At 61.2% G+C, this 19,418-nt stretch overlaps 2 protein-coding genes across 2 annotated transcripts; both read left to right on the top strand.

The window, feature by feature from the left end:
- CDK2AP2 (cyclin dependent kinase 2 associated protein 2) lies at positions 1-3,298 on the top strand. Its single transcript, XM_020968271.2, has 4 exons — positions 1-672; positions 2,362-2,462; positions 2,533-2,665; positions 2,778-3,298. Exons 1-4 carry the CDS (start codon positions 591-593, stop codon positions 2,843-2,845), a joined length of 384 nt encoding a protein of 127 aa, XP_020823930.1. The 5' UTR covers positions 1-590; the 3' UTR covers positions 2,846-3,298.
- A 3,092-nt stretch (positions 3,299-6,390) lies between these two features.
- On the top strand, positions 6,391-19,131 carry PITPNM1 (phosphatidylinositol transfer protein membrane associated 1). The gene is made up of 23 exons (XM_020968248.2): positions 6,391-6,664; positions 7,118-7,332; positions 7,536-7,657; positions 8,153-8,377; positions 8,646-8,972; positions 9,271-9,366; positions 9,973-10,080; positions 10,385-10,455; positions 10,908-11,155; positions 11,358-11,547; positions 13,004-13,111; positions 13,422-13,585; positions 14,206-14,384; positions 14,682-14,852; positions 15,815-15,979; positions 16,077-16,225; positions 16,543-16,653; positions 16,736-16,852; positions 17,142-17,290; positions 17,396-17,545; positions 17,801-17,984; positions 18,116-18,244; positions 18,618-19,131. Exons 1-23 carry the CDS (start codon positions 6,587-6,589, stop codon positions 18,876-18,878), a joined length of 3,717 nt encoding a protein of 1,238 aa, XP_020823907.1. The 5' UTR covers positions 6,391-6,586; the 3' UTR covers positions 18,879-19,131.
- The last annotated feature ends 287 nt before the right edge of the window (positions 19,132-19,418 follow it).

The raw sequence follows: 19,418 nt of genomic DNA, 5'->3' as shown, positions 1-19,418 counted from the left end.
GCCTCGCGCCCAGTAGTGTCCGAAGAGGGAGAGCGGCGGCGCGCGTCTCCGGCGACTCCGGCGGCTGCCCCAGAGTGCGAGGCGGCTCGGCCCCGGAGGCGGCGCGGGCAGCGGCGCGAGCTCGCCGAAGGAAGCACGAGCGGTGCGGCATAAGCGGTCGGAAGCAGGGCGCGTGCGGCCGAGCCTCGTCGAACGGACCCTTCAGCGCGAGCCGAGGCGGCCCGACACCGGAGACTCCTTTCCCGGTGCCAGCCGGCCCCGCCCTCCTGCCTCCCGGGCCAATCGGGCTGGGAGCGCGCTAGCCTGCCTCCCCGAACCCTCCAATCGCAGGCGTCGTCCTCCGCCCGCCAATCCTGGTCAGACAGGTGCGAAGCCCGACGCGACGAGGGCCAATCAGCAGCAGGTCCGGGCCGGGACTCTTGGCCAATGAGAAGGCGGCCTGGGAGCGTCGAGTGACGTGCGCCCCCACCAATCGCAAGTGCGAGCCGCGGGCTCTTCCTGGCGGTGCGCCTATCAGAGCGCGCGCTCCTCAGCGACTCGGCCAATCCGGAGGAGAATCGACTGGTGCCTACCCTCCCGAAGAGTTGGGAATGTCCTACAAACCCATCGCTCCAGCGCCGACCAGCACAAGCGGCTCCACTGCGCAGGGGCCCGGCACTCCCATCCCTTCAGGTGAGCCGAGAGCCAGTGGACGGACGGGGAAACTGAGGCACTGGGCGGGGAGACAGGGGGCGGGGACAGACGCCTGCCCGCCCAGGTCTGAGCCCTGGCGCGCCGCGTGCTGAGGTCCGAGCTCTGACGTGCTGGGCTCTGGGTTCTGAGCCCTCCGCCTCCAGTCTCTGATGTGCTGTGTTCTAAGTCCTGAGCCCCTCCCCCTCCAAGTTCTGGCTCCAAGCACGGCCTAGGTCTGACTCGTGCGCTCTAAGTTCTCCTGGCCCCAAACGCTGACTTGCCATCATGTTCTAGGTTCTGAGCGTGCTCCCCCAAGCTGGCATGCCGTGTTCTAGGTCCCGCCCCCACTCAGCCCCGTCTGCCTTGCACATTCTAAGTTCCAGAAACCCCAAACTCTTATGACTTGTGGCATTCTAAGTTCTGAGCCCGCTTAGTTCTGGCATGCCATATTCTAGGTCCCAACCGTGATTTACACATTCTGAGTTCTAATGCCCCCAAACTCTGATGTGCCATGTTCTAGATTCTGAACCCCCAACTCTGACACCACATTCTAGGGTTCTGGAGATCCCCTCCCCCCCCAGCTCTTATGTGCCACTTTCTAGGTCCCAAGCCCATCCTCTCCTGCTTCTGGCATGCCTCTTTGTAGGTTCTAAAGCCCCAAGGTCTGACTTGCACATTCTAAAGTTCTAGTAACCCCAGACTCTGCCATATTCTAGGTTCTTAGCCCCCACTGCCACGTGCTACCTTGTAGCTTCTAAGCCCCCCCATCTGACCTGTATATTCTAGGTTCTAGTCCCTCTACACGCCATATTTTTGGCTCTAAGACCCCTCCCAACTCCAAATGTTCTGTGTTCTCTTGTCCCTTGGGGCTCTGGCGTTCTGTGTTCATTTTGGACAGTGACCCGCTAGTTCTCATCATCCCGAGTTCTTTAAACTGCGGCCGGAGAGGGTTAAGATGAGGCAGTTTCGGGGAGCAGCAGCAGGAGGAAAGGGGCAGTTGGTGCAGAGTAACAGGAACCCTAACGAAGAGGTGATTTGGAGCCTCCTAGCTCTAGAGAGCGGCTGGGTGGTACAGTGGTTAGAGCACCAGGCCTGCAGTCAGGAAGACTTCCCTTCCTGAGTTCCAGTCCGCCTCAGACACTAGCTGTGTGACCCTGTTAGCCTCAGTTTCCTCATCTGTCAAATGAGCTGGAGAAGGAAATGGCAAACCACTGCAGTGAAAGCCCTAGAAGGGGTCACAGGCTGAAAAACGACTCCACCATGCTAAGCTCAGGAGAGGAGAAAAGCAGCATGGACAGTACCTCCCTCTTTTCTTTGCAAAGTGCTGAACGCTGGATGTTCTGTCCTGCGCAATCATGGTGCCCCTTGGTTTGGTTTTTTTATCTTTGTGACAAGGCGGGGGGGGGGGGGAAGATCAGGTGCAGGCCGTTACATGAAAAAAAAAAGGCATCAGTATAATTGAGGGGTGCTTGTCTATCAGTCTGTCAGTAAACACTGTGCGAAGGGCGGGGGTTACAAAGGCAGACCATACAGGTCCAGGCCTGGAGAAGTGACGTGCAAACCAGATCCACAGAGGACATGTTGGAGGCAGTGGCAGAGGGAAGGCTGGGCCCAGAGTTCAGACTTCTGCTCCCGGGGGGCCTGAGGAAGCCTCCTGGTAATGACTTCCTTGTTCCCCATCCTCTGCAGCCACGAGTGTCCCCTCCCCCTCGGGCTCAGTCCCTGGAGCCGCTGCCCCCTTCCGCCCCCTCTTCAATGACTTCGGGCCTCCTTCCATGGGTTATGTGCAGGTGAGTGGCTGAGAGAGGGGGGCTGGGGGCTGGGGGCGGGCCAAGGTTCCCACCAGCTCTCTTCTTCCAGGCTATGAAGCCCCCTGGCTCCCAGGGCTCCCAGAGCACCTATACAGACCTGCTGTCTGTCATTGAAGAGATGGGTAAGGAGATCCGGCCCACCTACGCTGGCAGCAAGAGCGCCATGGAGCGACTGAAGCGAGGTGTGCAGCACCCCACTCCCGTTGGGACACAAGGAATACGACCACTGGGCTGGGCTGGGCTGTCCCATCCCATCCCAGACTGCCCTCCAGTAAATCTCTTTTCCTTCTCTAGGCATTATCCACGCCCGGGCGCTGGTCAGAGAGTGCCTGGCAGAGACAGAGCGCAACGCCCGCACGTAACAGCGTGCCGCCCCCTCTGCCCTATGGACCTTCCCACCTCTTTGCATCGCCTTTTGGAGCAGAGCCCCTCCCCTCGTGCCCTTCTTTTCTTCCTGACCTCCCATCCTGTGACCGACAGCCACACGGGATGGGATGGGAGACCCTGGAGCCAGTGCCAGGCAGAAACAGTGGAGCTGATGCCTCTAGGCCTCCCTCGGTCGCCCTGTAGCCAGTGGGTGCTGGAGAGTCCTTGGTCCAGGCCGTCCTCCCCACCCCCAGCGCAGCACTGACCTTCGGCCCCCATCCCCCTTTGTCCCACGCTGGAACTCCTCCCTCTTCTGGCTGGGGCCTCCCTGGCACCCACCACCTCCCAGCCCTGCCTCTGGGCTGTTCGAGGTGGTGCCTTTTCTCAGCGTCTTTTACTAAAATGCTCTTTTTCTATAAATAAAGGGAGATTTGGAGTTGTTCTCTGCAGACATCGCTGGCTGGCTATGGGCCTGCAGGGCCAGAGGGGAACTGGCCAAGGTCAGGGTGGACAGGGGCCCCAAGGGAAGTCGCCATGCATTCAACATGTCCACATCATGGGTGAGGTTCTGTGATCTGCCATCCTTCCTGGACACTCCAAGATGGAAGGGGCATTGGGGATGAGCCTGTGAAAACTTAGGTTTGGGGTCAGAGGACTTGGGTTCAAATTCCAGCTCTCTCTCACTGACCACCTGGATGACCATGGTCATCCTCCCTTCTCAGAAGCTATTTCCTTGTCTGTAAAATGGGAGGGTGGGCTAGATGGTCCTATTGAGTAACAGACCTCGATGTGTCCCTATGGTCCCTGAGCCCAAAAGAGGTCAGGGAGTGGCGGGCTGCATGGCCTTAGAGACTGCAGAGTCCTGGCCCTGCCTCCTCATTTGAGAGAGATGCCATTCCAGCTCCTGGCCTGCCCCAGGGCAAGGTCCCAGGGTGGAGCTGGGTAGGGCCCTCTGCACAGCCAAGCTGAAAGTCCCTCAGCCAGTTTCCCTTTGCCCAGCTTGGGCCCCCTTGGAAGACAGAAGTACTAGGGAGGGTCATGGGCCTCCAAAATGCTTCTGATTGGCAGGGTTGTTGCAAGAGGAGAGTCCTTGCATAGCCCCCCACATCCTGGCCACAGGATGGGCCTGGCAGGTTGGCAGTGCTATCAGAAAGATGCAGCCCAGGCCTTTGGTCACTCCCCAGGGAGCCTGGCTCCTGCTAGGTCTGTGTCTCCGGGTGATTGACAGCTGGGCTGTCTAGCCACTCTGGCTGAGAGCCTGAAGGGCCCAGCTCTGAGACCATAAGGCAGGTTTGGGCACTTCCCCTTCTGTGCTTCATGGTGGGGAAGGGGACGGTGGGTCAGAGGCATGGCTGACACCCTTCCTTTCCAGGGCCCTGGCAGAGAAATCAGGCTCTCAGCCCAGTCACTGGGGCATCTGTTAGATCCGGAGAGAGGCACTGGGGTGTGAATAGAGAGAAGAGGAGTGGAGGGCCAGAGGTGCACACATGTGGGCCTAGATGGGGAATGGGAATGAGCTAAGGATGTGGAGCATTGAGGTGCCCACTCAGCTGCTGGGAAGGGGATGTGTGGGGATGTGTCATTGTTTATTCTGAGAGGCAGATGTCCTCAGAGACCACTGAGCTCAGGCCATTAGAAAAAGGAAATGCCAGAGCAGGAAGGGACCTCAGGTCATTCAGGCCAACAGGGCTCAACTTATAGAAAAATTGGCAGAGGGCAAGTAACTTGGCCGAGGTTCCACAGTTACTCTGACACCTATCACTGGGGGGGGGGCCTGGAAGAAATGTGAAGGGCCGTGGCACAGGGGAGAACAGGAAAGAATCACCAGTCCTCCCATCTAGCTCTGGGGGCCTGGCCCAAGCCAGCCCAGACCACTGGGCCCTACTTCCCCTTCTGGGAGGTTTACAAACCATCGGGGCCCCAGTCTGGCCTCCTACCTCCTTCCGGAAAGAGGATGGGCAGTTAGGCCTGGGCCTTCCCACTGCCAAGACTGGCCTTGGGGGCAGGATCCCAGTGGCTGAGTGGGGAGGGGATATTTCCAGGATCTGGCACCTTAGAGAGGGGTCCAGAAGAGTGAATCCTGGAGGTCCTGAGGGGGGTCTGAGCAGCCAAAGTGCTGCTGGGATGGAGCCTTGCTGGTCCCAAGGAAATTCAGGGGGGACTGGGAGGTAGGATTCAAGAGTGGGGCTGAATCTGAACTGCTCTGCTGGGGGTGGGGAGAAGTTGGGGAAAGGGGAGGGGGTTCTCAAGGGAGCCTCTTCAGAGAACTCTTATCTGCCTGGTGGCCTCACCCAGTAACAGCACGGTGAGAGAAACTGAAGGTTTGAGGCAGAAGGGGCCACCTTGGGAGCAGAGAAGGGTGGAGAGAGGGAGAGAAGACGGGTGTGAAGGGAAGGAGGCATTGGGCATAGGGCATAAAGGGAGCCTGGAACGAGACCAGGCATCAGAGGGAACAGAGGGAGAGAGGTGGGGATTCCCTTCTCCCCTGCCCTTCTCTTCCCATTCCAAGGCCCTCTGGGGAGCAAGATCTGTGCGGGGGGCGGGGGGAATAAGGGAGAGATGGGGGTGGAAAGAATGGGGGTTTGGGAATAATCGTGAGATGTAGGGGCAGGTGGAGAGAAGGAGAGGAGAGATATGATGGCAAGGAAGACGTGACAGGAGAGGAGGATTTGGGGAAAAGGGGAAGAGGAAGATATGGGGAAGGAGGGGGAGGGGATAAGGAGAATAGAGGAGGGATGTTGGAGACAAAGTAAGGGGAGAGAGGGGAGGCATATAGAAAGGGGAAAGGAGGCAGGGGAATATAGAAAGAGACTGGGGAAATGGAGAGGGAGCGCGGTGTTGGGGACTGGAGAAGAGGGACGTGGAGGTGGTGGGGGGAGCTTCAGGGTTGGAGACGACGGCGGGGGGGGGGGATATTTGGGAAGAAGGAAGAGGTTACAGATGTCAGGACCTAGGAGAGGGAAGAGGCGGCAATGGCGGGAGGGGCGGGTGGACGAGGGATGTTGGGGATGAGATGGGGGGTGTTGGAGGGGAAGAGTGTCGGACAGGGTTGGGGGGAGGGGGCCAAGCTGTAGAAGCCGGCGAGGCTGGGGGGAGGGGGGCTGGCATAAGCCGCTGGCTGGCTGGGCTGGCTCTTCTCCCCCAGGGGTGGACGCGTCAGCACTCCGTTGCCGCGGCAACGGGGGGAGGTGGGGGGGCGCGGCGGTGGCGTTTGAAAGGAGGTCAGAGGGAGCTCGGTTTGTGCTCCAGCCTGGGAGCGAGTGAGGCAGGAGGCAGCCGCACCTCCTGCCTCCGGCCTCCTGCGGCAGACCAGCCGCCACCGCTGCTCTCTCCTCTGCCCCATCCCTCCTCCTTCTTCCTTCTCTCCTCCTCCTTCCCTCCTCCCTCTTCCCTCCTCCCTTCTCCCGCCTTCCCGTTCCTCCCTCCTCCTACCTCTCCTCCTCCCTCCTCTCCCCTATCCTGTGCTTGCCGCTCCTAGGCTCCCCTGGCTCCCCTCTCCTCCTCCATGCGGGGGGCGGGCGCGGGGCCGGGGCCGGGCCGAGCGATGGGGTTGGGGGGCTGCGGGGAAGCACAGGGAGGCTGGGGCCAGGGCCGGGCTCCTCCCCGAGCCGGGGGACCGGCCACCCTGAACTCGCCCCAGCCCTGACGGGCGCGCCCCGATCCTGAGCCAGGAGGGGAGGCGAGGCGAGGCAGGCGGGCACCGTCTCTGCTGGCCGGGCAGCGGGCAGGCGGGCACCATGCTGATCAAGGAATACCACATCCTCCTGCCCATGAGCCTGGAAGAGTACCAGGTGGCCCAGCTGTACATGATCCAGGTGGGGGCCCCGGGGAGCTGGCGGGAGGAGGGAGGGCTGGGTGGGAGGGGGCGGCCGAGGGAGGAGGGGGGAAGGGGGCTGGGTTGGCGCTGACGGGGGAGGGGAAGAGCAGGAGGTGGGAAGGAAGCAAAGCACAGGGGGATAGAAATAATGAAGAGGATGACAGGAAAGGGAGGGAGGTGATGGGGAAGGGGAGACCCCAGAGAGAGGCAGAAACGGGGCAGGAGAGCAGGGGAAAGGTGACCGAAGAATGCAGAGCAGCTCTGAGAAGGGGAGGGAAGCACTGAGTGGGGGAGGCAGTGCCAGAGACGAGGGAGGAGAAGGGATGGGGGAGGGGGGGCCGAGGCTGGCATGGAAGCAGGCTGGATGCTGGGGAGGATTGGGGAGGGGGGGGAGCGAGGGACAGCAGTACCCAGGTCACCAGCCCCTGACCTCACCTCCTCGCCTTTCCAGAAGAAGAGCCGAGAAGAGTCCAGTGGCGAGGGCAGCGGGGTGGAAATCTTGGCCAACAGGCCCTATGAGGATGGACCAGGGGGCAGTGGGCAGTACACCCACAAGGTCTACCACGTGGGCTCCCATATCCCTGGGTGGTTCCGGGCCCTGCTGCCCAAGGCTGCCCTGCAGGTGGAAGAGGAGTCCTGGAACGCTTACCCCTACACCAGGACGCGGTGAGGCTCAGGGAAGGGATGGCGGCCCCGGGGGGCACCCTCTGGGACAAGGGGAGGTAGCCTAGGTCCAGCCATGGCTGCTGGGCTGCCGGGGCTCAGTGGGAGCTGGAGGAGGCTTCCCTAGGGGACATTGGGGATGCTGGGCCACAGGCCACGAATGCCGGCAGCCCCGACTCTAAGCCTGGCCCCTGGCCCTCCCGCAGTTACACCTGCCCCTTTGTCGAGAAATTCTCCATTGAAATAGAAACCTACTACCGGCCTGATGGGGGTCAGCAGCCCAACGTCTTCAACCTGAGCGGGGCAGAGAGGAGGCAGCGCATCCTGGGTATGAACTGGGGGAGGGCCTTTCTGGAAGGGCCGGCTGTGTGACCTTGGGCCAGTCCTTCACTTTCTGGGTCTTTGGCCTGGCCCAGTGGAGGCAGAAGTCCCTCCTCGCCCCATGCTAGCTCAGGGGCCTGGGCATCTCCACCCTGCAAAGCACCTGCCAACATCAGTCAGGGAGGGAGTTTCCGCACCAGGAATCCCCCTATGCAGACCCCAAACCCCAAACCCCAAACCCAAATAAGCATAAGGAACATCGGCACACAGTACTTACAGGTCTGGGAGAATGAATGGGAACAAGACAGCGAGAGAAGGGGAAACGGTACCTGGGGTGGGCAGTGTGATGCCGCAGATTCTAATTCTCCGCTGTTCATCAATCCTTAGCCTCCCTAGACCTCAGTTTCCCCATCTGTAAAATGGGGGTTGGATTAAGTGGCTTCAAGCCCTGCTGGGAACCTGGTGGGTGTCCCAGGAGGGCTCTGCCTGGCCTTGCCCCCAGACACCATCGACATCGTCCGGGACGCAGTGGCCCCCGGCGAGTACAAGGCTGAAGAGGACCCGAGGTTGTACCGCTCTGCCAAGACGGGTCGGGGGCCCCTTGGGGATGACTGGGCACGGCTGGCTGCTCAGTCGGGCCCCCTGATGTGCGCCTACAAGCTCTGCAAGGTGGAATTCCGCTACTGGGGCATGCAGGCCAAGATCGAACAGTTCATCCATGATGTCGGTGAGGGATGACAGGAAAGAGAAAGGATCCCAGCCCTTGCTAGTGGGCCCTTCCCTGAGGAGCTTCTGCCCCTGCCCGGTGGCCTCCAGCCCATGCCAAGTACCCCAGGCCCTGTCTGCCTCCACACTCGGCTCCCACAGAGGGGGCCCCCAGCCCATGCCAGGCTCCCTAGGCCCTGTTCACCTCCCTGCCTGCTCCCACCCATGGGGCCTTCTTAGGTGAGGTTCCCTGCCCTGCCCCAGCTCAGGCCCTGGCTTTTCCCTTCCAGGTCTACGGAGGGTGATGCTTCGAGCCCACCGCCAGGCCTGGTGCTGGCAGGATGAATGGACCGAGCTCAGCATGGCAGACATCCGGGCTCTAGAGGAGGAGACTGCCCGCATGCTGGCCAGAAAGATGGCCAAATGCACCACGCCTGAGGGGGAAGGGCCTGAGCCAACCACAAAGCCAGTGACTGAGGGCGGGGTCCCTGCAAGCCCAGCAGGAAGTCCTGAGGGGCCCGAGGACCCTGCAGCAGCTGATGCTTCCCCAGACACCAACAGCTTCTCCAAACAGTGGTCTTCATCCCCTCGGTCCTCCTACTCCTCCCAGCATGGAGGTGAGATGGGGGAGGGGAAGACCAAATGAGCTCGGGGGTGGGGAACTGAGCACAGACAGGGGAACCTCAGTAATGCCAAGAGCCAGGCCAGCAGCGGAGGGGCGGCTTGGAAAGAGCTGACCAAAGCTGCTAGTCCCTTCTCCTTGGAGCCGTAGTTTCCTCATTTGTAAAATATCTCCAGAGAGTTCTACGGTATCTTCCAGCTTTAACCAGAGGACTTTGTGACAGGTTCTGGCTAGGGTAGGGGCTGGGGCTGTGAGCTCGGGCCCTCCAGTGAGTGACAAGAGGGGCCTTGCAGGGGGGGTGTCCCCACAGAGCTTGTCTGAGTGGCGGATGCAGAATATTGCCCGGGACTCAGAGAACAGCTCCGAGGAGGAGTTCTTTGATGCACATGGTATGTTTCTCCCTCCTTCCCTCCCTCCCTCCCTTCCTTCCTCACTCCTCTCACTCCTCTCTCTCTCCTCTCCCTTCCTTCGAGCATTTATGAAGAGCCCCTACCCTGTGCCAAGTCCGAGGCTAGGGGCCAGAGAGACAAAAACACAGAGGACCCCTGCCCTTAGCGGCCGCCATCCTCCAGGGTGGCCATAGTGGTAAATCAGTGAGCAGAAGGCCTGGGAAATGTCTCCACGTAGACCAGTCTAGGACACAAGGTCCCATCAGCAGGGGAGGGGGATGAGCCCTGACAGCCCAAGGGGTCAGGGAAGGGCTTCGGGAGGAGATGCACCTGCTCCTCAGACCTCAGGGCCTGCCATCCTAGAGCTTCCAGGTAGCAGGTGAAGAACACCCAAACACAGATGACTCTTGTGCACAGTCTTCTATGACACAGACGTCAGAGAGGGGCAGAGGGAATGGGAAGTCCGATGGGACAGCACGGAGGGCTCCCTGGAGGTGGTGGCAGCATTGGGGATTGGAGGCAAGCTTTGGCAGGGACCTCTCCTCCTCCATTTGGGCGCTGTCCTCACTCTGCTGCCGGCCCTGGCGCTGCCCTCCTCCTCTGCAGAAGGCTTCTCGGACAGTGAGGACGGGTTCCCCAAGGAGATCACCAAGTGGAACTCCAATGACTTCATTGATGCTTTTGCCCCCCCAGCTGCGGCCGCGGGGGCTTCGGGTAAGCGCTGGGGGTCTCCCTTAGCGGCTGATGTGTGGGGGTCCCGCGGCACTATGCCGATCTCGAACCTTGGAGAGATCCTTGCTTAGCCGAGCCTTGCTGCCCTGCCGGCCGTAGGGGGAAAGGTGCCGGTCGGCAGTCTGAGGAGCAAGGGCGGCCCTGGGCTGGCCGCCGGCCAGCTGGGTGACCAGTCTCGCCTCCAGCCCTGGGTGGCCAGGCTCCTCCCTCCGTAGGAAGGGAAGAAGGGTGTGTGGGGGAGGGGGTGACAGCCTCTGCCTGTGCCTTCACTGGCCTTCTCCTCCAGACCCTGCAGACCCTGGGGCTGAGGTCACTAAGGGCGAAGGAGATGGGGCAGGAGCATCCGGGGACCCCGAGGTGAGTCAGCCTCCCTCCCAGAGCCCCTCCCAGTGAACCCCTTCCCTTGCTGCCTCTCCGGGAGGAGGAGGAGCCCCTTCGGCCCATTTCTGGCCACGGACATGTAATAGTGTGTGTCCATGGGTGTGTCTGTGTGTCACATAGAACTGTAACAAGGGCGGTGCAACCAGGGTCTTACCCCGGGGTCCTGGATTTGGAGGGGGCTGATAGCGCAGAGGAGAAACGTGAAAGGTGGGCCATTGCCCTAGGGAGCTCCTGAATGAGGAGCTCTCTGCCTCCTACACCACACCACATCTCATCGGGTAGCTAAAATAGTTGTTTCAAAGAGAAAGTCACCAGCTGGCCGGCTGAAGGGATCTCCTCCCCTCCCCCACGTGCCCTCGACCCGTGGTGCAACTTGCGGCCTCATGCAAGGCCAGCTATGCCCGCTGACACTCCTGTCCCTACTCCAGGGTCTGGGGGTTGGGGACCTGGGTCCCGAGGCCTGCGCCGTGCACGCCCTCTTCCTCATCCTGCACAGTGGGAACATTCTGGACTCCGGACCGGGAGATGTGGATTCCAAGCAAGCTGATGTGCAGACCCTGAGTGCGGCCTTTGATGCCGTCACCCGCGTGCACTTCCCTGAGGCCCTGGGCCATGTGGCCCTGCGCTTGGTGCCCTGCCCACCCATCTGTGCAGCAGCTTATGCCCTCGTCTCCAAGTACCGCCCTGGGCAGGGGGGGGGATGGGAGGGACACGGGAGAGGAGCTAGGGAGGAAACTGGAGGGTGGGTGGAAAAGCCATTTTATCTCCAGTGAGGAAGGTGGGGGGGGGGCTCATTACCTCCAGGACTGGAGGGGGGACGGGGAAATGCTCTGAGTGCTGACCTCTTGCCACCAACCCTGGCTGTCCCCTCCCCACAGCCTAAGTCCCTACAGCCATGATGGGGATAGCTTGTCTCGCTCCCAGGACCACATCCCGCTGGCCGCCTTGCCCCTGCTGGCCACCTCCTCCTCTCGCTACCAAGGGGCCGTGACCACCGTCATTGCCCGCACCAACCAGGCCTATGCTGCCTTCCTGCGCTCACCCGAGGGTACCGGCTTCTGTGGGCAGGTCAGGGGGACCTTGGAAGGGGCACCAGGGAGGCTTTCAGGGTCAGGAGGTGCCAGAAGACACAGACCAGAGCGGGGAGGGGAAGGGGAAGAACCATCAGGGCAACATTAACTCTGCCGTGGCCTGGCTGGGTAGCCTTGGCAAGTCTAGTTCCGTGTCCCAGAGGGATGATTGGACCGGCCGGGGGGGGGGGGACAGGGCTTAGCAGGAAGGCGGTCTGTATCTCCCCACCCCACTCCAAATCCCAGCGGGCTGGAAGAAATGATGGGGAACCTAGGACAGGCAAATAGAATATGCTGGGACTTCCTGAATTGAATGCAGGGAAGGCGAGGGGAGCCAAGTGAAACTGAGAGATGAGGGGATTTCCAGGGACTGCGCTCAGCTCAGCATGAGTCAGCGGGGAAGGGATGGGGCCCCCAGGAAAGCTAACACCGTCTTAGCCCAGATTGGAAAGGGCCTGGTGTCCAGGATGGAGGATGTGGCTGCCGTTTTGCCCTGCTCAGACCCATCATGAATCTTGGGGCCACATTCTGGGAAGGCCAGGGATGAGCCAGGGCCTGTGGAAAGGAAGGCCTGGGGAGTCAAAGGCCCTGAGTGCAGACCCTAGCAGGGGCTTGCTGAAGAGCCCAGGAATGTTGCAAAGACCAAATGGGGGGCGGGGGGAGGCAGGCAGGGGGCCCCAGATAGGATGGCTATCTTCAGTCTTCAAGGATTTGAAGGGCTAAGCTGGGGAAGGGACATTGGCCCCAGAGGGCACACAGGAGCCTTGGGGGGAAGAGAAGCCAGTGGGGTTGGATGTGAGGAAGAGCTTTGAAATACCCAGAGCTGTCCCACAGGGGAAGAGGCCATCCGTGGAGCTAGTGGGCACCCCCTTCCAGGAGGGCCCCTTGTTGGGGTACTGTAGAGAATGTGTCCTCTTGTACATGAGAACTACTTGGACACCACTATCCTATCTCCCTGATTTGTCCATACCAAACCCCCAGAGTATTCACGTCAGGTGGGCATGACTTCCCAGCCTGAAGCCACCTTGGTTGTCCATACCCTGGACTTTATACTCCAGCTGGGGCCTGACCAGGGTACAGGCCCCCCAGTGTGAACATCTCCTCAGACTGGAGCACTCTGCTTTCCTCCAGGTGGCCTGTGGAGCCCTCCATTCCCAGGCCACCACATCCACCTTCATTCTCCTTTGCCATCCATTGACACTCAGACGAGCCTCTTCAGAGCCTGACTGTTTTGGCCCCAAGAGCAGTATGCCCTCCCCCACCCCTGCTTCGCCCCCAAACCCCTTACACCCTTTGAGGAAGGTGCCTTCGGGGGCAGACAACATCCCTGGGGAGGCCCAGCGGCTGCCCAGCAAGAAAAGGAGTGCTTAGGGGCCAGGGCCGGGGCGGGCCGGGGGCGGGGCGGGGCAGGGATTCCAGGACCCGGGGCTCAGGAACCATCTGCCCTTCCCCAGGTGGTGCTGATTGGAGATGGCGTCGGTGGCATCCTGGGCTTCGATGCACTATGTTACAGTGCCAACACCAGCTCGGGGAGCCTGGGCAGCAGCCGCCGGGGCAGCATGGTCAGTGCTGGGGGTCTGCGGTGCTTCTCTCCTTTCTGTCCTTTCCCCTTCCTCTCCTCTCTTTCAGTTTAGCACCTCCCTCCCTCCTCTTCCCTCCTCTCTCTTCTTCCTTCCTCCCTCCATCTCTTCCCTCCTCCCTTCCTCCTTCTCTTCTGTCCTTCCTCCCTCCTCCCTCCCTCCCTCCCTGTCCCATTCTAAATAGGTTGATGTTCATGGGTGTGGGTACTCTGCCTCTGGTGTGGCCCCTCTGCCACCCCCCTCCACGGTCAGAAGGGACACCCCCAACCAAGGGCGGTCTCCTTCCTTCCAGAACAATGAATTGCTGTCCCCGGAGCAGGGCCCAAGCCGGGATCCGCTGGCTGACAGCATGGAGGCTGTGGGCCGGGCCAGCCCAGAGCCTAGCTCTCTCTCTGCCCAGCGCCTGCCCAGCGATGGCACAGCCCCAGAGCCTGACTCCCTGTCCTCTCACTGCAGGTTGGTGTCTCCACACTCCCTAAGCCATCAGTGTGTCTCCCATGTCCCTTGGTGCGTGGGGGTGTAGACAGATGCCTGGATTTGGAGTCTGAGGCCTGGGTTTAAATCTCAGCTCTTCCCTTTTCTAGGGGATCTTGAACAAGTTCTGTAAGGTCTCTGGGCTTCAGTTTCTTCATCTGTCAAGTGAGGGGATTGGATCGGACACCTTGGAGGCCTCTGTGGCTTGAAAGCCTCGGATGCCGTTTCATTAATTTACTGAAAAGCATTTATTAAGTGGCCAGAAATACAAAAAACAAACACTCCTACTTACGTTCAATTAGGGGAAACGCCAGAAAAGTAAAGACCAAATAATTGGGGGGAGGGGACGCCATTAGCAGAAAGAGTTAGGGAATCTAAGATGTTGATGTGATGAGGGAGGGCATGCCAGCCATCGGGACCAGCCTAGGCAAAGACATGGAGAGGAGAGAGTGGCATGGCGGAGACACGGCTAGGGGGCCACGCTGGTGGAATGTGTAAAGAGGGGCACTGTGGGGTCAGCCTGGATAGGTCCTGTGCTATCCTCGCCCACCCACGTTGTTCCCCCCCTCCTTTCTCCCCTTACTTGCCTCCTTACTGGCCAGCCTGCAGGCTGGCCCGTCCCCAGCAGAACCCCGGCGGGGGAGCACCGTCTCCTGCCCAGCCCCAGAGGCCACGGACGGCCCCACCCGCCTTGACTTCAAGGTGTCTGGCTTCTTCCTCTTTGGCTCGCCCCTGGGCCTGGTGCTAGCCCTCCGCAAGACCGTGATGCCCGCCCTGGAGGGTGAGGGGCCAAGCTGGGGCAGTGGGGAGGAAGGTGGCTGAGTCAAGCTTAGGGTCACCTGTCTGCCCCAGAACACCGGTCCAGCTCCTGAAGTCTGTGACACCCCCCTAGGTCTTGTCCACACATTCACACGTTCTGGCCACGGAGGCCACCCCCTAACGCATCAGTAACCTCAGCCTGCCTGGGGCTGGGGTCCTCCCCGCTCCTTCCCCCTGTGCAAAGGGACATGTGATGTGCTTTCCTGTCCGGGCATCCCGAGTACCTCAGAACTCCCCTGGCCTTCTCTCCTTGCCCCAGTGGCCCAGATGCGCCCGGCCTGTGAGCAGATATACAACCTCTTTCATGCTGCTGACCCCTGTGCCTCCCGCCTGGAGCCTCTGCTGGCCCCCAAGTTCCAGGCCATCGCCCCCCTCACCGTGCCCCGCTATCAGAAATTCCCCCTGGGAGACGGCACCTCTCTGTTGCTAGGTAAGGGTCAGCCGGGTCACAGGCCTCGTGCCAAGGTCTGGTGGGGCGGAGGAGAGAGAAGGCGACCACCTGGTGTGTGCCAGGGAAATTCCAGCTGCTTCTGGGGCTCTTGGGGGCCACCTCGCCCCACCCCCTGCTCCTTGGGAGCCCCGGTCAGGACCTACCTGGCTGCTGGTGGGTCGGGATGGCCTGGGGGGGACAGAGAAAGCTGTTTGGGGTGCATGTGCGTTCTGTGTCTCGATTACCTGGGCACCTGGACCGTCTGTTACACCCGGCCACGGGCCCCTGTGTGCAGTCATTCAGTCAACAAGCATCTATTAAGCACCTCCTGTCTGCCAGGCACCGGGCTAGGTGCTGGGGCACAAATGTAGGCCGCGGAGCTTGCAGCCTGATAAGAGTGAGCCAGTCATCACAGGCAGGGGGGCATTGGCAGCCTTCCTGTGGCCTGAGAGGAAGGGGCACGGGGTTTGTCCACAAAGAGCTCGGGTCCAAAACGTGTTCTGCCCCTCTCCTGTGGGCAGGGCCTTTCCCTCCCTGACACCTAGGGCCTCTGGGATGTCCTGGGAAGTTGCTGGCCCCTTTCATGGAGGCAGAAACTGAGACCCATCAAGCTCCCATGACGTGGCCAGGCAGTTACATGACGGACTGAGCATTGCAACCACAGGCTTCTGACTCGAAGGGCAGAATTCTTTCCCCTAGTCCGTTTTACATGTTGGTAAACTGAGGCCCAGAGAGGGGAAATGACTTGCCCATGTTGGCTCAGGACAGCCCCGGTTCTCCCAACTCCCAGCCCACAGCTCTTTGTACTGCACCATCCTACCCTGCCTCCCCTGAGGGCTTAGAGGGTGGGGAGGAGTCCCGGGTTCAAGTCCAGCCTCAGGGTGGCTGGCACCTGCAGACTCAGGGAGACAGACGGAGGAGCTTGAGCCGCTTCGCACCCATGGCCCTCTGTGCCCTTGCAGCCGACACCTTACAGATCCACTCAGGCCTCTTCTTGGAGGAGCTGGAGACGATGGTGCCGTCCACCCCCACGTCGGCCGGCGGCGGCTTCTGGCGGGGCACCGAGCTGGGGTCTGAGCCCCCGCCCCCTGCAGGCGCCCCCAGCACAGCCAGCGAGGTGGTCAAAAGTGAGTCTGCCCGGGCAGGAAGGGGGACAGCACGGGCTGGGCGGTGGGGCTCGGCCCCAGGGCCAGAAGGAGCTTTAACTGGTCTTGCGACCCACAGTCTTGGAGCGCTGGTGGGGCACCAAGCGGATAGACTATTCCCTCTACTGCCCTGAGGCTCTCACGGCCTTCCCTACGGTGACACTGCCCCACCTCTTCCACGCCAGCTACTGGGAGTCTGCCGACGTGGTGGCCTTCATTTTACGCCAGGTGGGAGGCGAGGGGAGGCAGGGGACTGACAGGAGAGGGGAGGGGGCAGCTGGGAAAACACGACTTCCCAGTCCAGAGAAAGAACGGCTGAGCTGGGAGGGCCCTTAGAATCTAGGACGTGGAATGTCGGGGCTGGGAAGGTCCCAGGACATAGACGGGCAGAACGAGTTTGGACCTTGGACAGCAGCTAGTCACTGCGGATGGGGAGGCCCAAAGGCAGCGGCCTTGCCCAGCGTCACCCCTGTTGGGCAGGCTCCAGGTCTGGCCTGCTGGAGGGAGATGGGAGCTGAGCTCCCACGCCCACCTCCACCCCCCAGGTCATTGAGAAGGAGAGGCCCCAGCTGGCTGAATACGAGGAGCCGTCCATCTACAGCCCAGCCTTCCCTCGGGAAAAGTGGCAGAGGAGGAGGACCCAGGTCAAGATTCGGGTATGGTGCCCCTCCCCCCTCCCCTCTGTCCCCTTCCTCCTGGTTCAGTCTTCACTGCAGGCCCACCCTCCTCTGCCCACAGAACGTGACCTCCAACCACCGGGCGAGTGACATCATCGTGTGCGAGGGCCGGCCACAGGTGCTGAGTGGGCGCTTCATGTACGGGCCCCTGGACGTGGTAACGCTGACTGGAGAGAAGGTCAGCACCCAACAGGGTGGGCCCCACGTGTCCAGGCCACAGGGCTCGGGTCACCCTCTGAGATTCCCCCGGGGATCTGACAGCAGCAGACCCCCTCCCCTCCCCGTCAGTCCTCCCAGGCAGGGGAGGGGAGTGGGGGTAACACCTCCATTCCAGCCCCAACTCTGCCATTTATGGGCTAGGGGCCCTGGACAGGTCACTCCCCGCACCACCTCAGGCTCAGGGCTCCCCTGGGAGCATTCTGCAGGTACCCCTGTCCAGTGATACTGCCCGCTCCCCTCCATTCCAGGTGGACGTCTACATCATGACCCAGCCTCTCTCTGGCAAGTGGATTCACTTTGGCACCGAAGTGACCAACAGCTCTGGTCGGCTCACCTTCCCCGTGCCCCCAGAGCGCTCCCTGGGCATTGGCGTCTACCCTGTCCGGATGGTGGTCAGGTAAGTGGCCACAGAGGGCCTGGGGAAGGCCAGCCCCCAGAGAGGCCGGAGTGGCACAGTCCCCGCGGGCATCCCACCCAGGGCCATCTGTCCACGCTTGTGCAGGGGGGATCACACTCACGCCGAATGCTGCCTGACCGTGGTGGCCCGCGGCACCGAGGCCGTGGTGTTCAGCATCGACGGATCCTTCACTGCCAGCGTGTCCATCATGGGCAGCGACCCCAAAGTGAGGGCTGGGGCCGTCGATGTCGTCAGGTTCGAGTGTCCTCCTTCCCCGACTCCCTCTCCTACCCACCCCACCCTGAACCCCTGCTCCTTGGCATGGTCAACTTGGGAGTCACAGAGAGTTGCGTTCAAATCCTGCCTCAGACATTTACTCTTAGGGTGACTCCAGGCAAGTCACCCCCTTTCTGGGCCTCTGCTTTGCCATTTGTAAAAGGGGGAGATCGTGGCCCCACCTCAGGGTCATCGTGAAGGTCACACGGCCTGTTATGATTTCTCCTCCCACAGACACTGGCAAGACTCGGGCTACCTGATCGTGTATGTGACAGGCCGGCCGGACATGCAGAAGCACCGCGTGGTGGCCTGGCTCTCCCAGCACAACTTTCCCCATGGGGTCGTCTCCTTCTGCGACGGCCTCACCCACGACCCCCTGCGGCAGAAGGCCGTGTTCCTGCAGAGCCTGGTGCAGGAGGTGAGAACCTGGGTTCTAATCCTGCCCAGAATACTCACCTGCCGGGGGGTGGCCACCCAGGTCAAGGGGAAGCTGGGAACAAGGGGTGGACAGAGCGTCGGTCAGTTACGCAGGCCTACATTGGACTACAGGTGGAGCTGAACATCGTGGCCGGCTACGGCTCCCCCAAGGATGTGGCCGTGTATGGGGCCCTTGGGCTCCCTCCCGGCCAGACCTACATCGTGGGCCGCGCCGTCCGCAAGCTTCAGGCCCAGTGCCAGGTGAGCTGCTGGTGATGGGGGGATGGCAGTGGACCTGAGCCCTCCCCCAGAGGCAGTTATGTGGCCCAGGGGCCAGGACACAGGGCCTGGAGGCAGAAAGACCCGAGTTCAAATGCAGCCTCAGATACCGTGTGACCCTAAGCAAGTCACCTGCCTCAGTTTCCTCAACTATAAAATGGGGCTAATAGCACCTACTTCCCAGGTTTGTGAGGATCAAGTGAGAATATCTGTAAGGCACTGAGCACAGTGCCAGGAGCCTAGAAGGCATTTAATATGCCAGCATCCTCACTGGGGCTGGCTTGCTGCATGTCTCAGGCCTAACAGAGCAGTCCTCCCAGCTCGCCCCCTCACAAAGTACCTTGTCTCCCCGCAGTTCTTATCTGAAGGCTACGTGGCCCACCTGGCCCAGCTGGAAGCAGGTGCCCACCCTCACGCCCCCCAGGCCCCGCCAAGGACAGGGCTGGCCAAGAGCAGTTACGTGGCAGCTCCCGTGGACTTTCTCCGCAAACAGAGCCAACTGCTCCGCTCCCGGGGGCCCAGTCAGGCTGATCGAGAGGGTCCGGGGACTCCACCCACTGCCCTGGCCCGGGCCAAGGCCCGCAGTGTTAGCCTGAAGCTGGACAGTGAGGAGTGACTGGCCCAAGGCCCCTGGAGTGGCTGCCAAGAGAACGGCTTATTTATTGACAATCCCCCCAGCCCTCCCCCGGAGGGGCTGCCCCCCCGGCTTGTGCCCTTTCTGTGCCCCACCATTCCCTGTCAATGTGTTACAAATCCCTTTAATGTGAGGGGTCGGGCCCTGGGGAGAGGGCAGAGGGGGCAGGGGTGGAGGCCTCTGAGGCTTCCATGACGTGTGATACTGTGAACATTAAACCGAACCCCCAGCGTGGCGTCTGTGCTCTGTGATGCCTGCACTTGGGGCTACCCCGACCCCAGGGCCTCATCGCTTCCTGGCCCTCTGGCCCTCGGTCCCTGGGCAGGGAGCCCAGAGGTCTCCTTCAGAAAAGGAAAGTGCAGAGCAGCTAGATGGCGCAGTGGATAGAGCACCAGCCCTGGAGTCAGGAGGACCTGAGTTCAAATCTGACCTCAGACATGTAACACTTACTAGCTGTGTGACCCTGGGCAAATCACTTAACCCCAACTGCCCTCACCAAAAAAGAAAAATACATACACACAT

The sequence above is a fragment of the Phascolarctos cinereus genome, unplaced genomic scaffold (genome assembly GCF_003287225.1).
Source record: "Phascolarctos cinereus isolate Bilbo 61053 unplaced genomic scaffold, phaCin_HiC Scaffold_9;HRSCAF=440, whole genome shotgun sequence".
Taxonomy (NCBI): Eukaryota; Metazoa; Chordata; class Mammalia; order Diprotodontia; family Phascolarctidae; genus Phascolarctos; species Phascolarctos cinereus.
The sequence above is the reverse complement of the archived record's forward strand: the minus strand, read 5'-3'. Positions and strand labels throughout refer to the sequence as shown.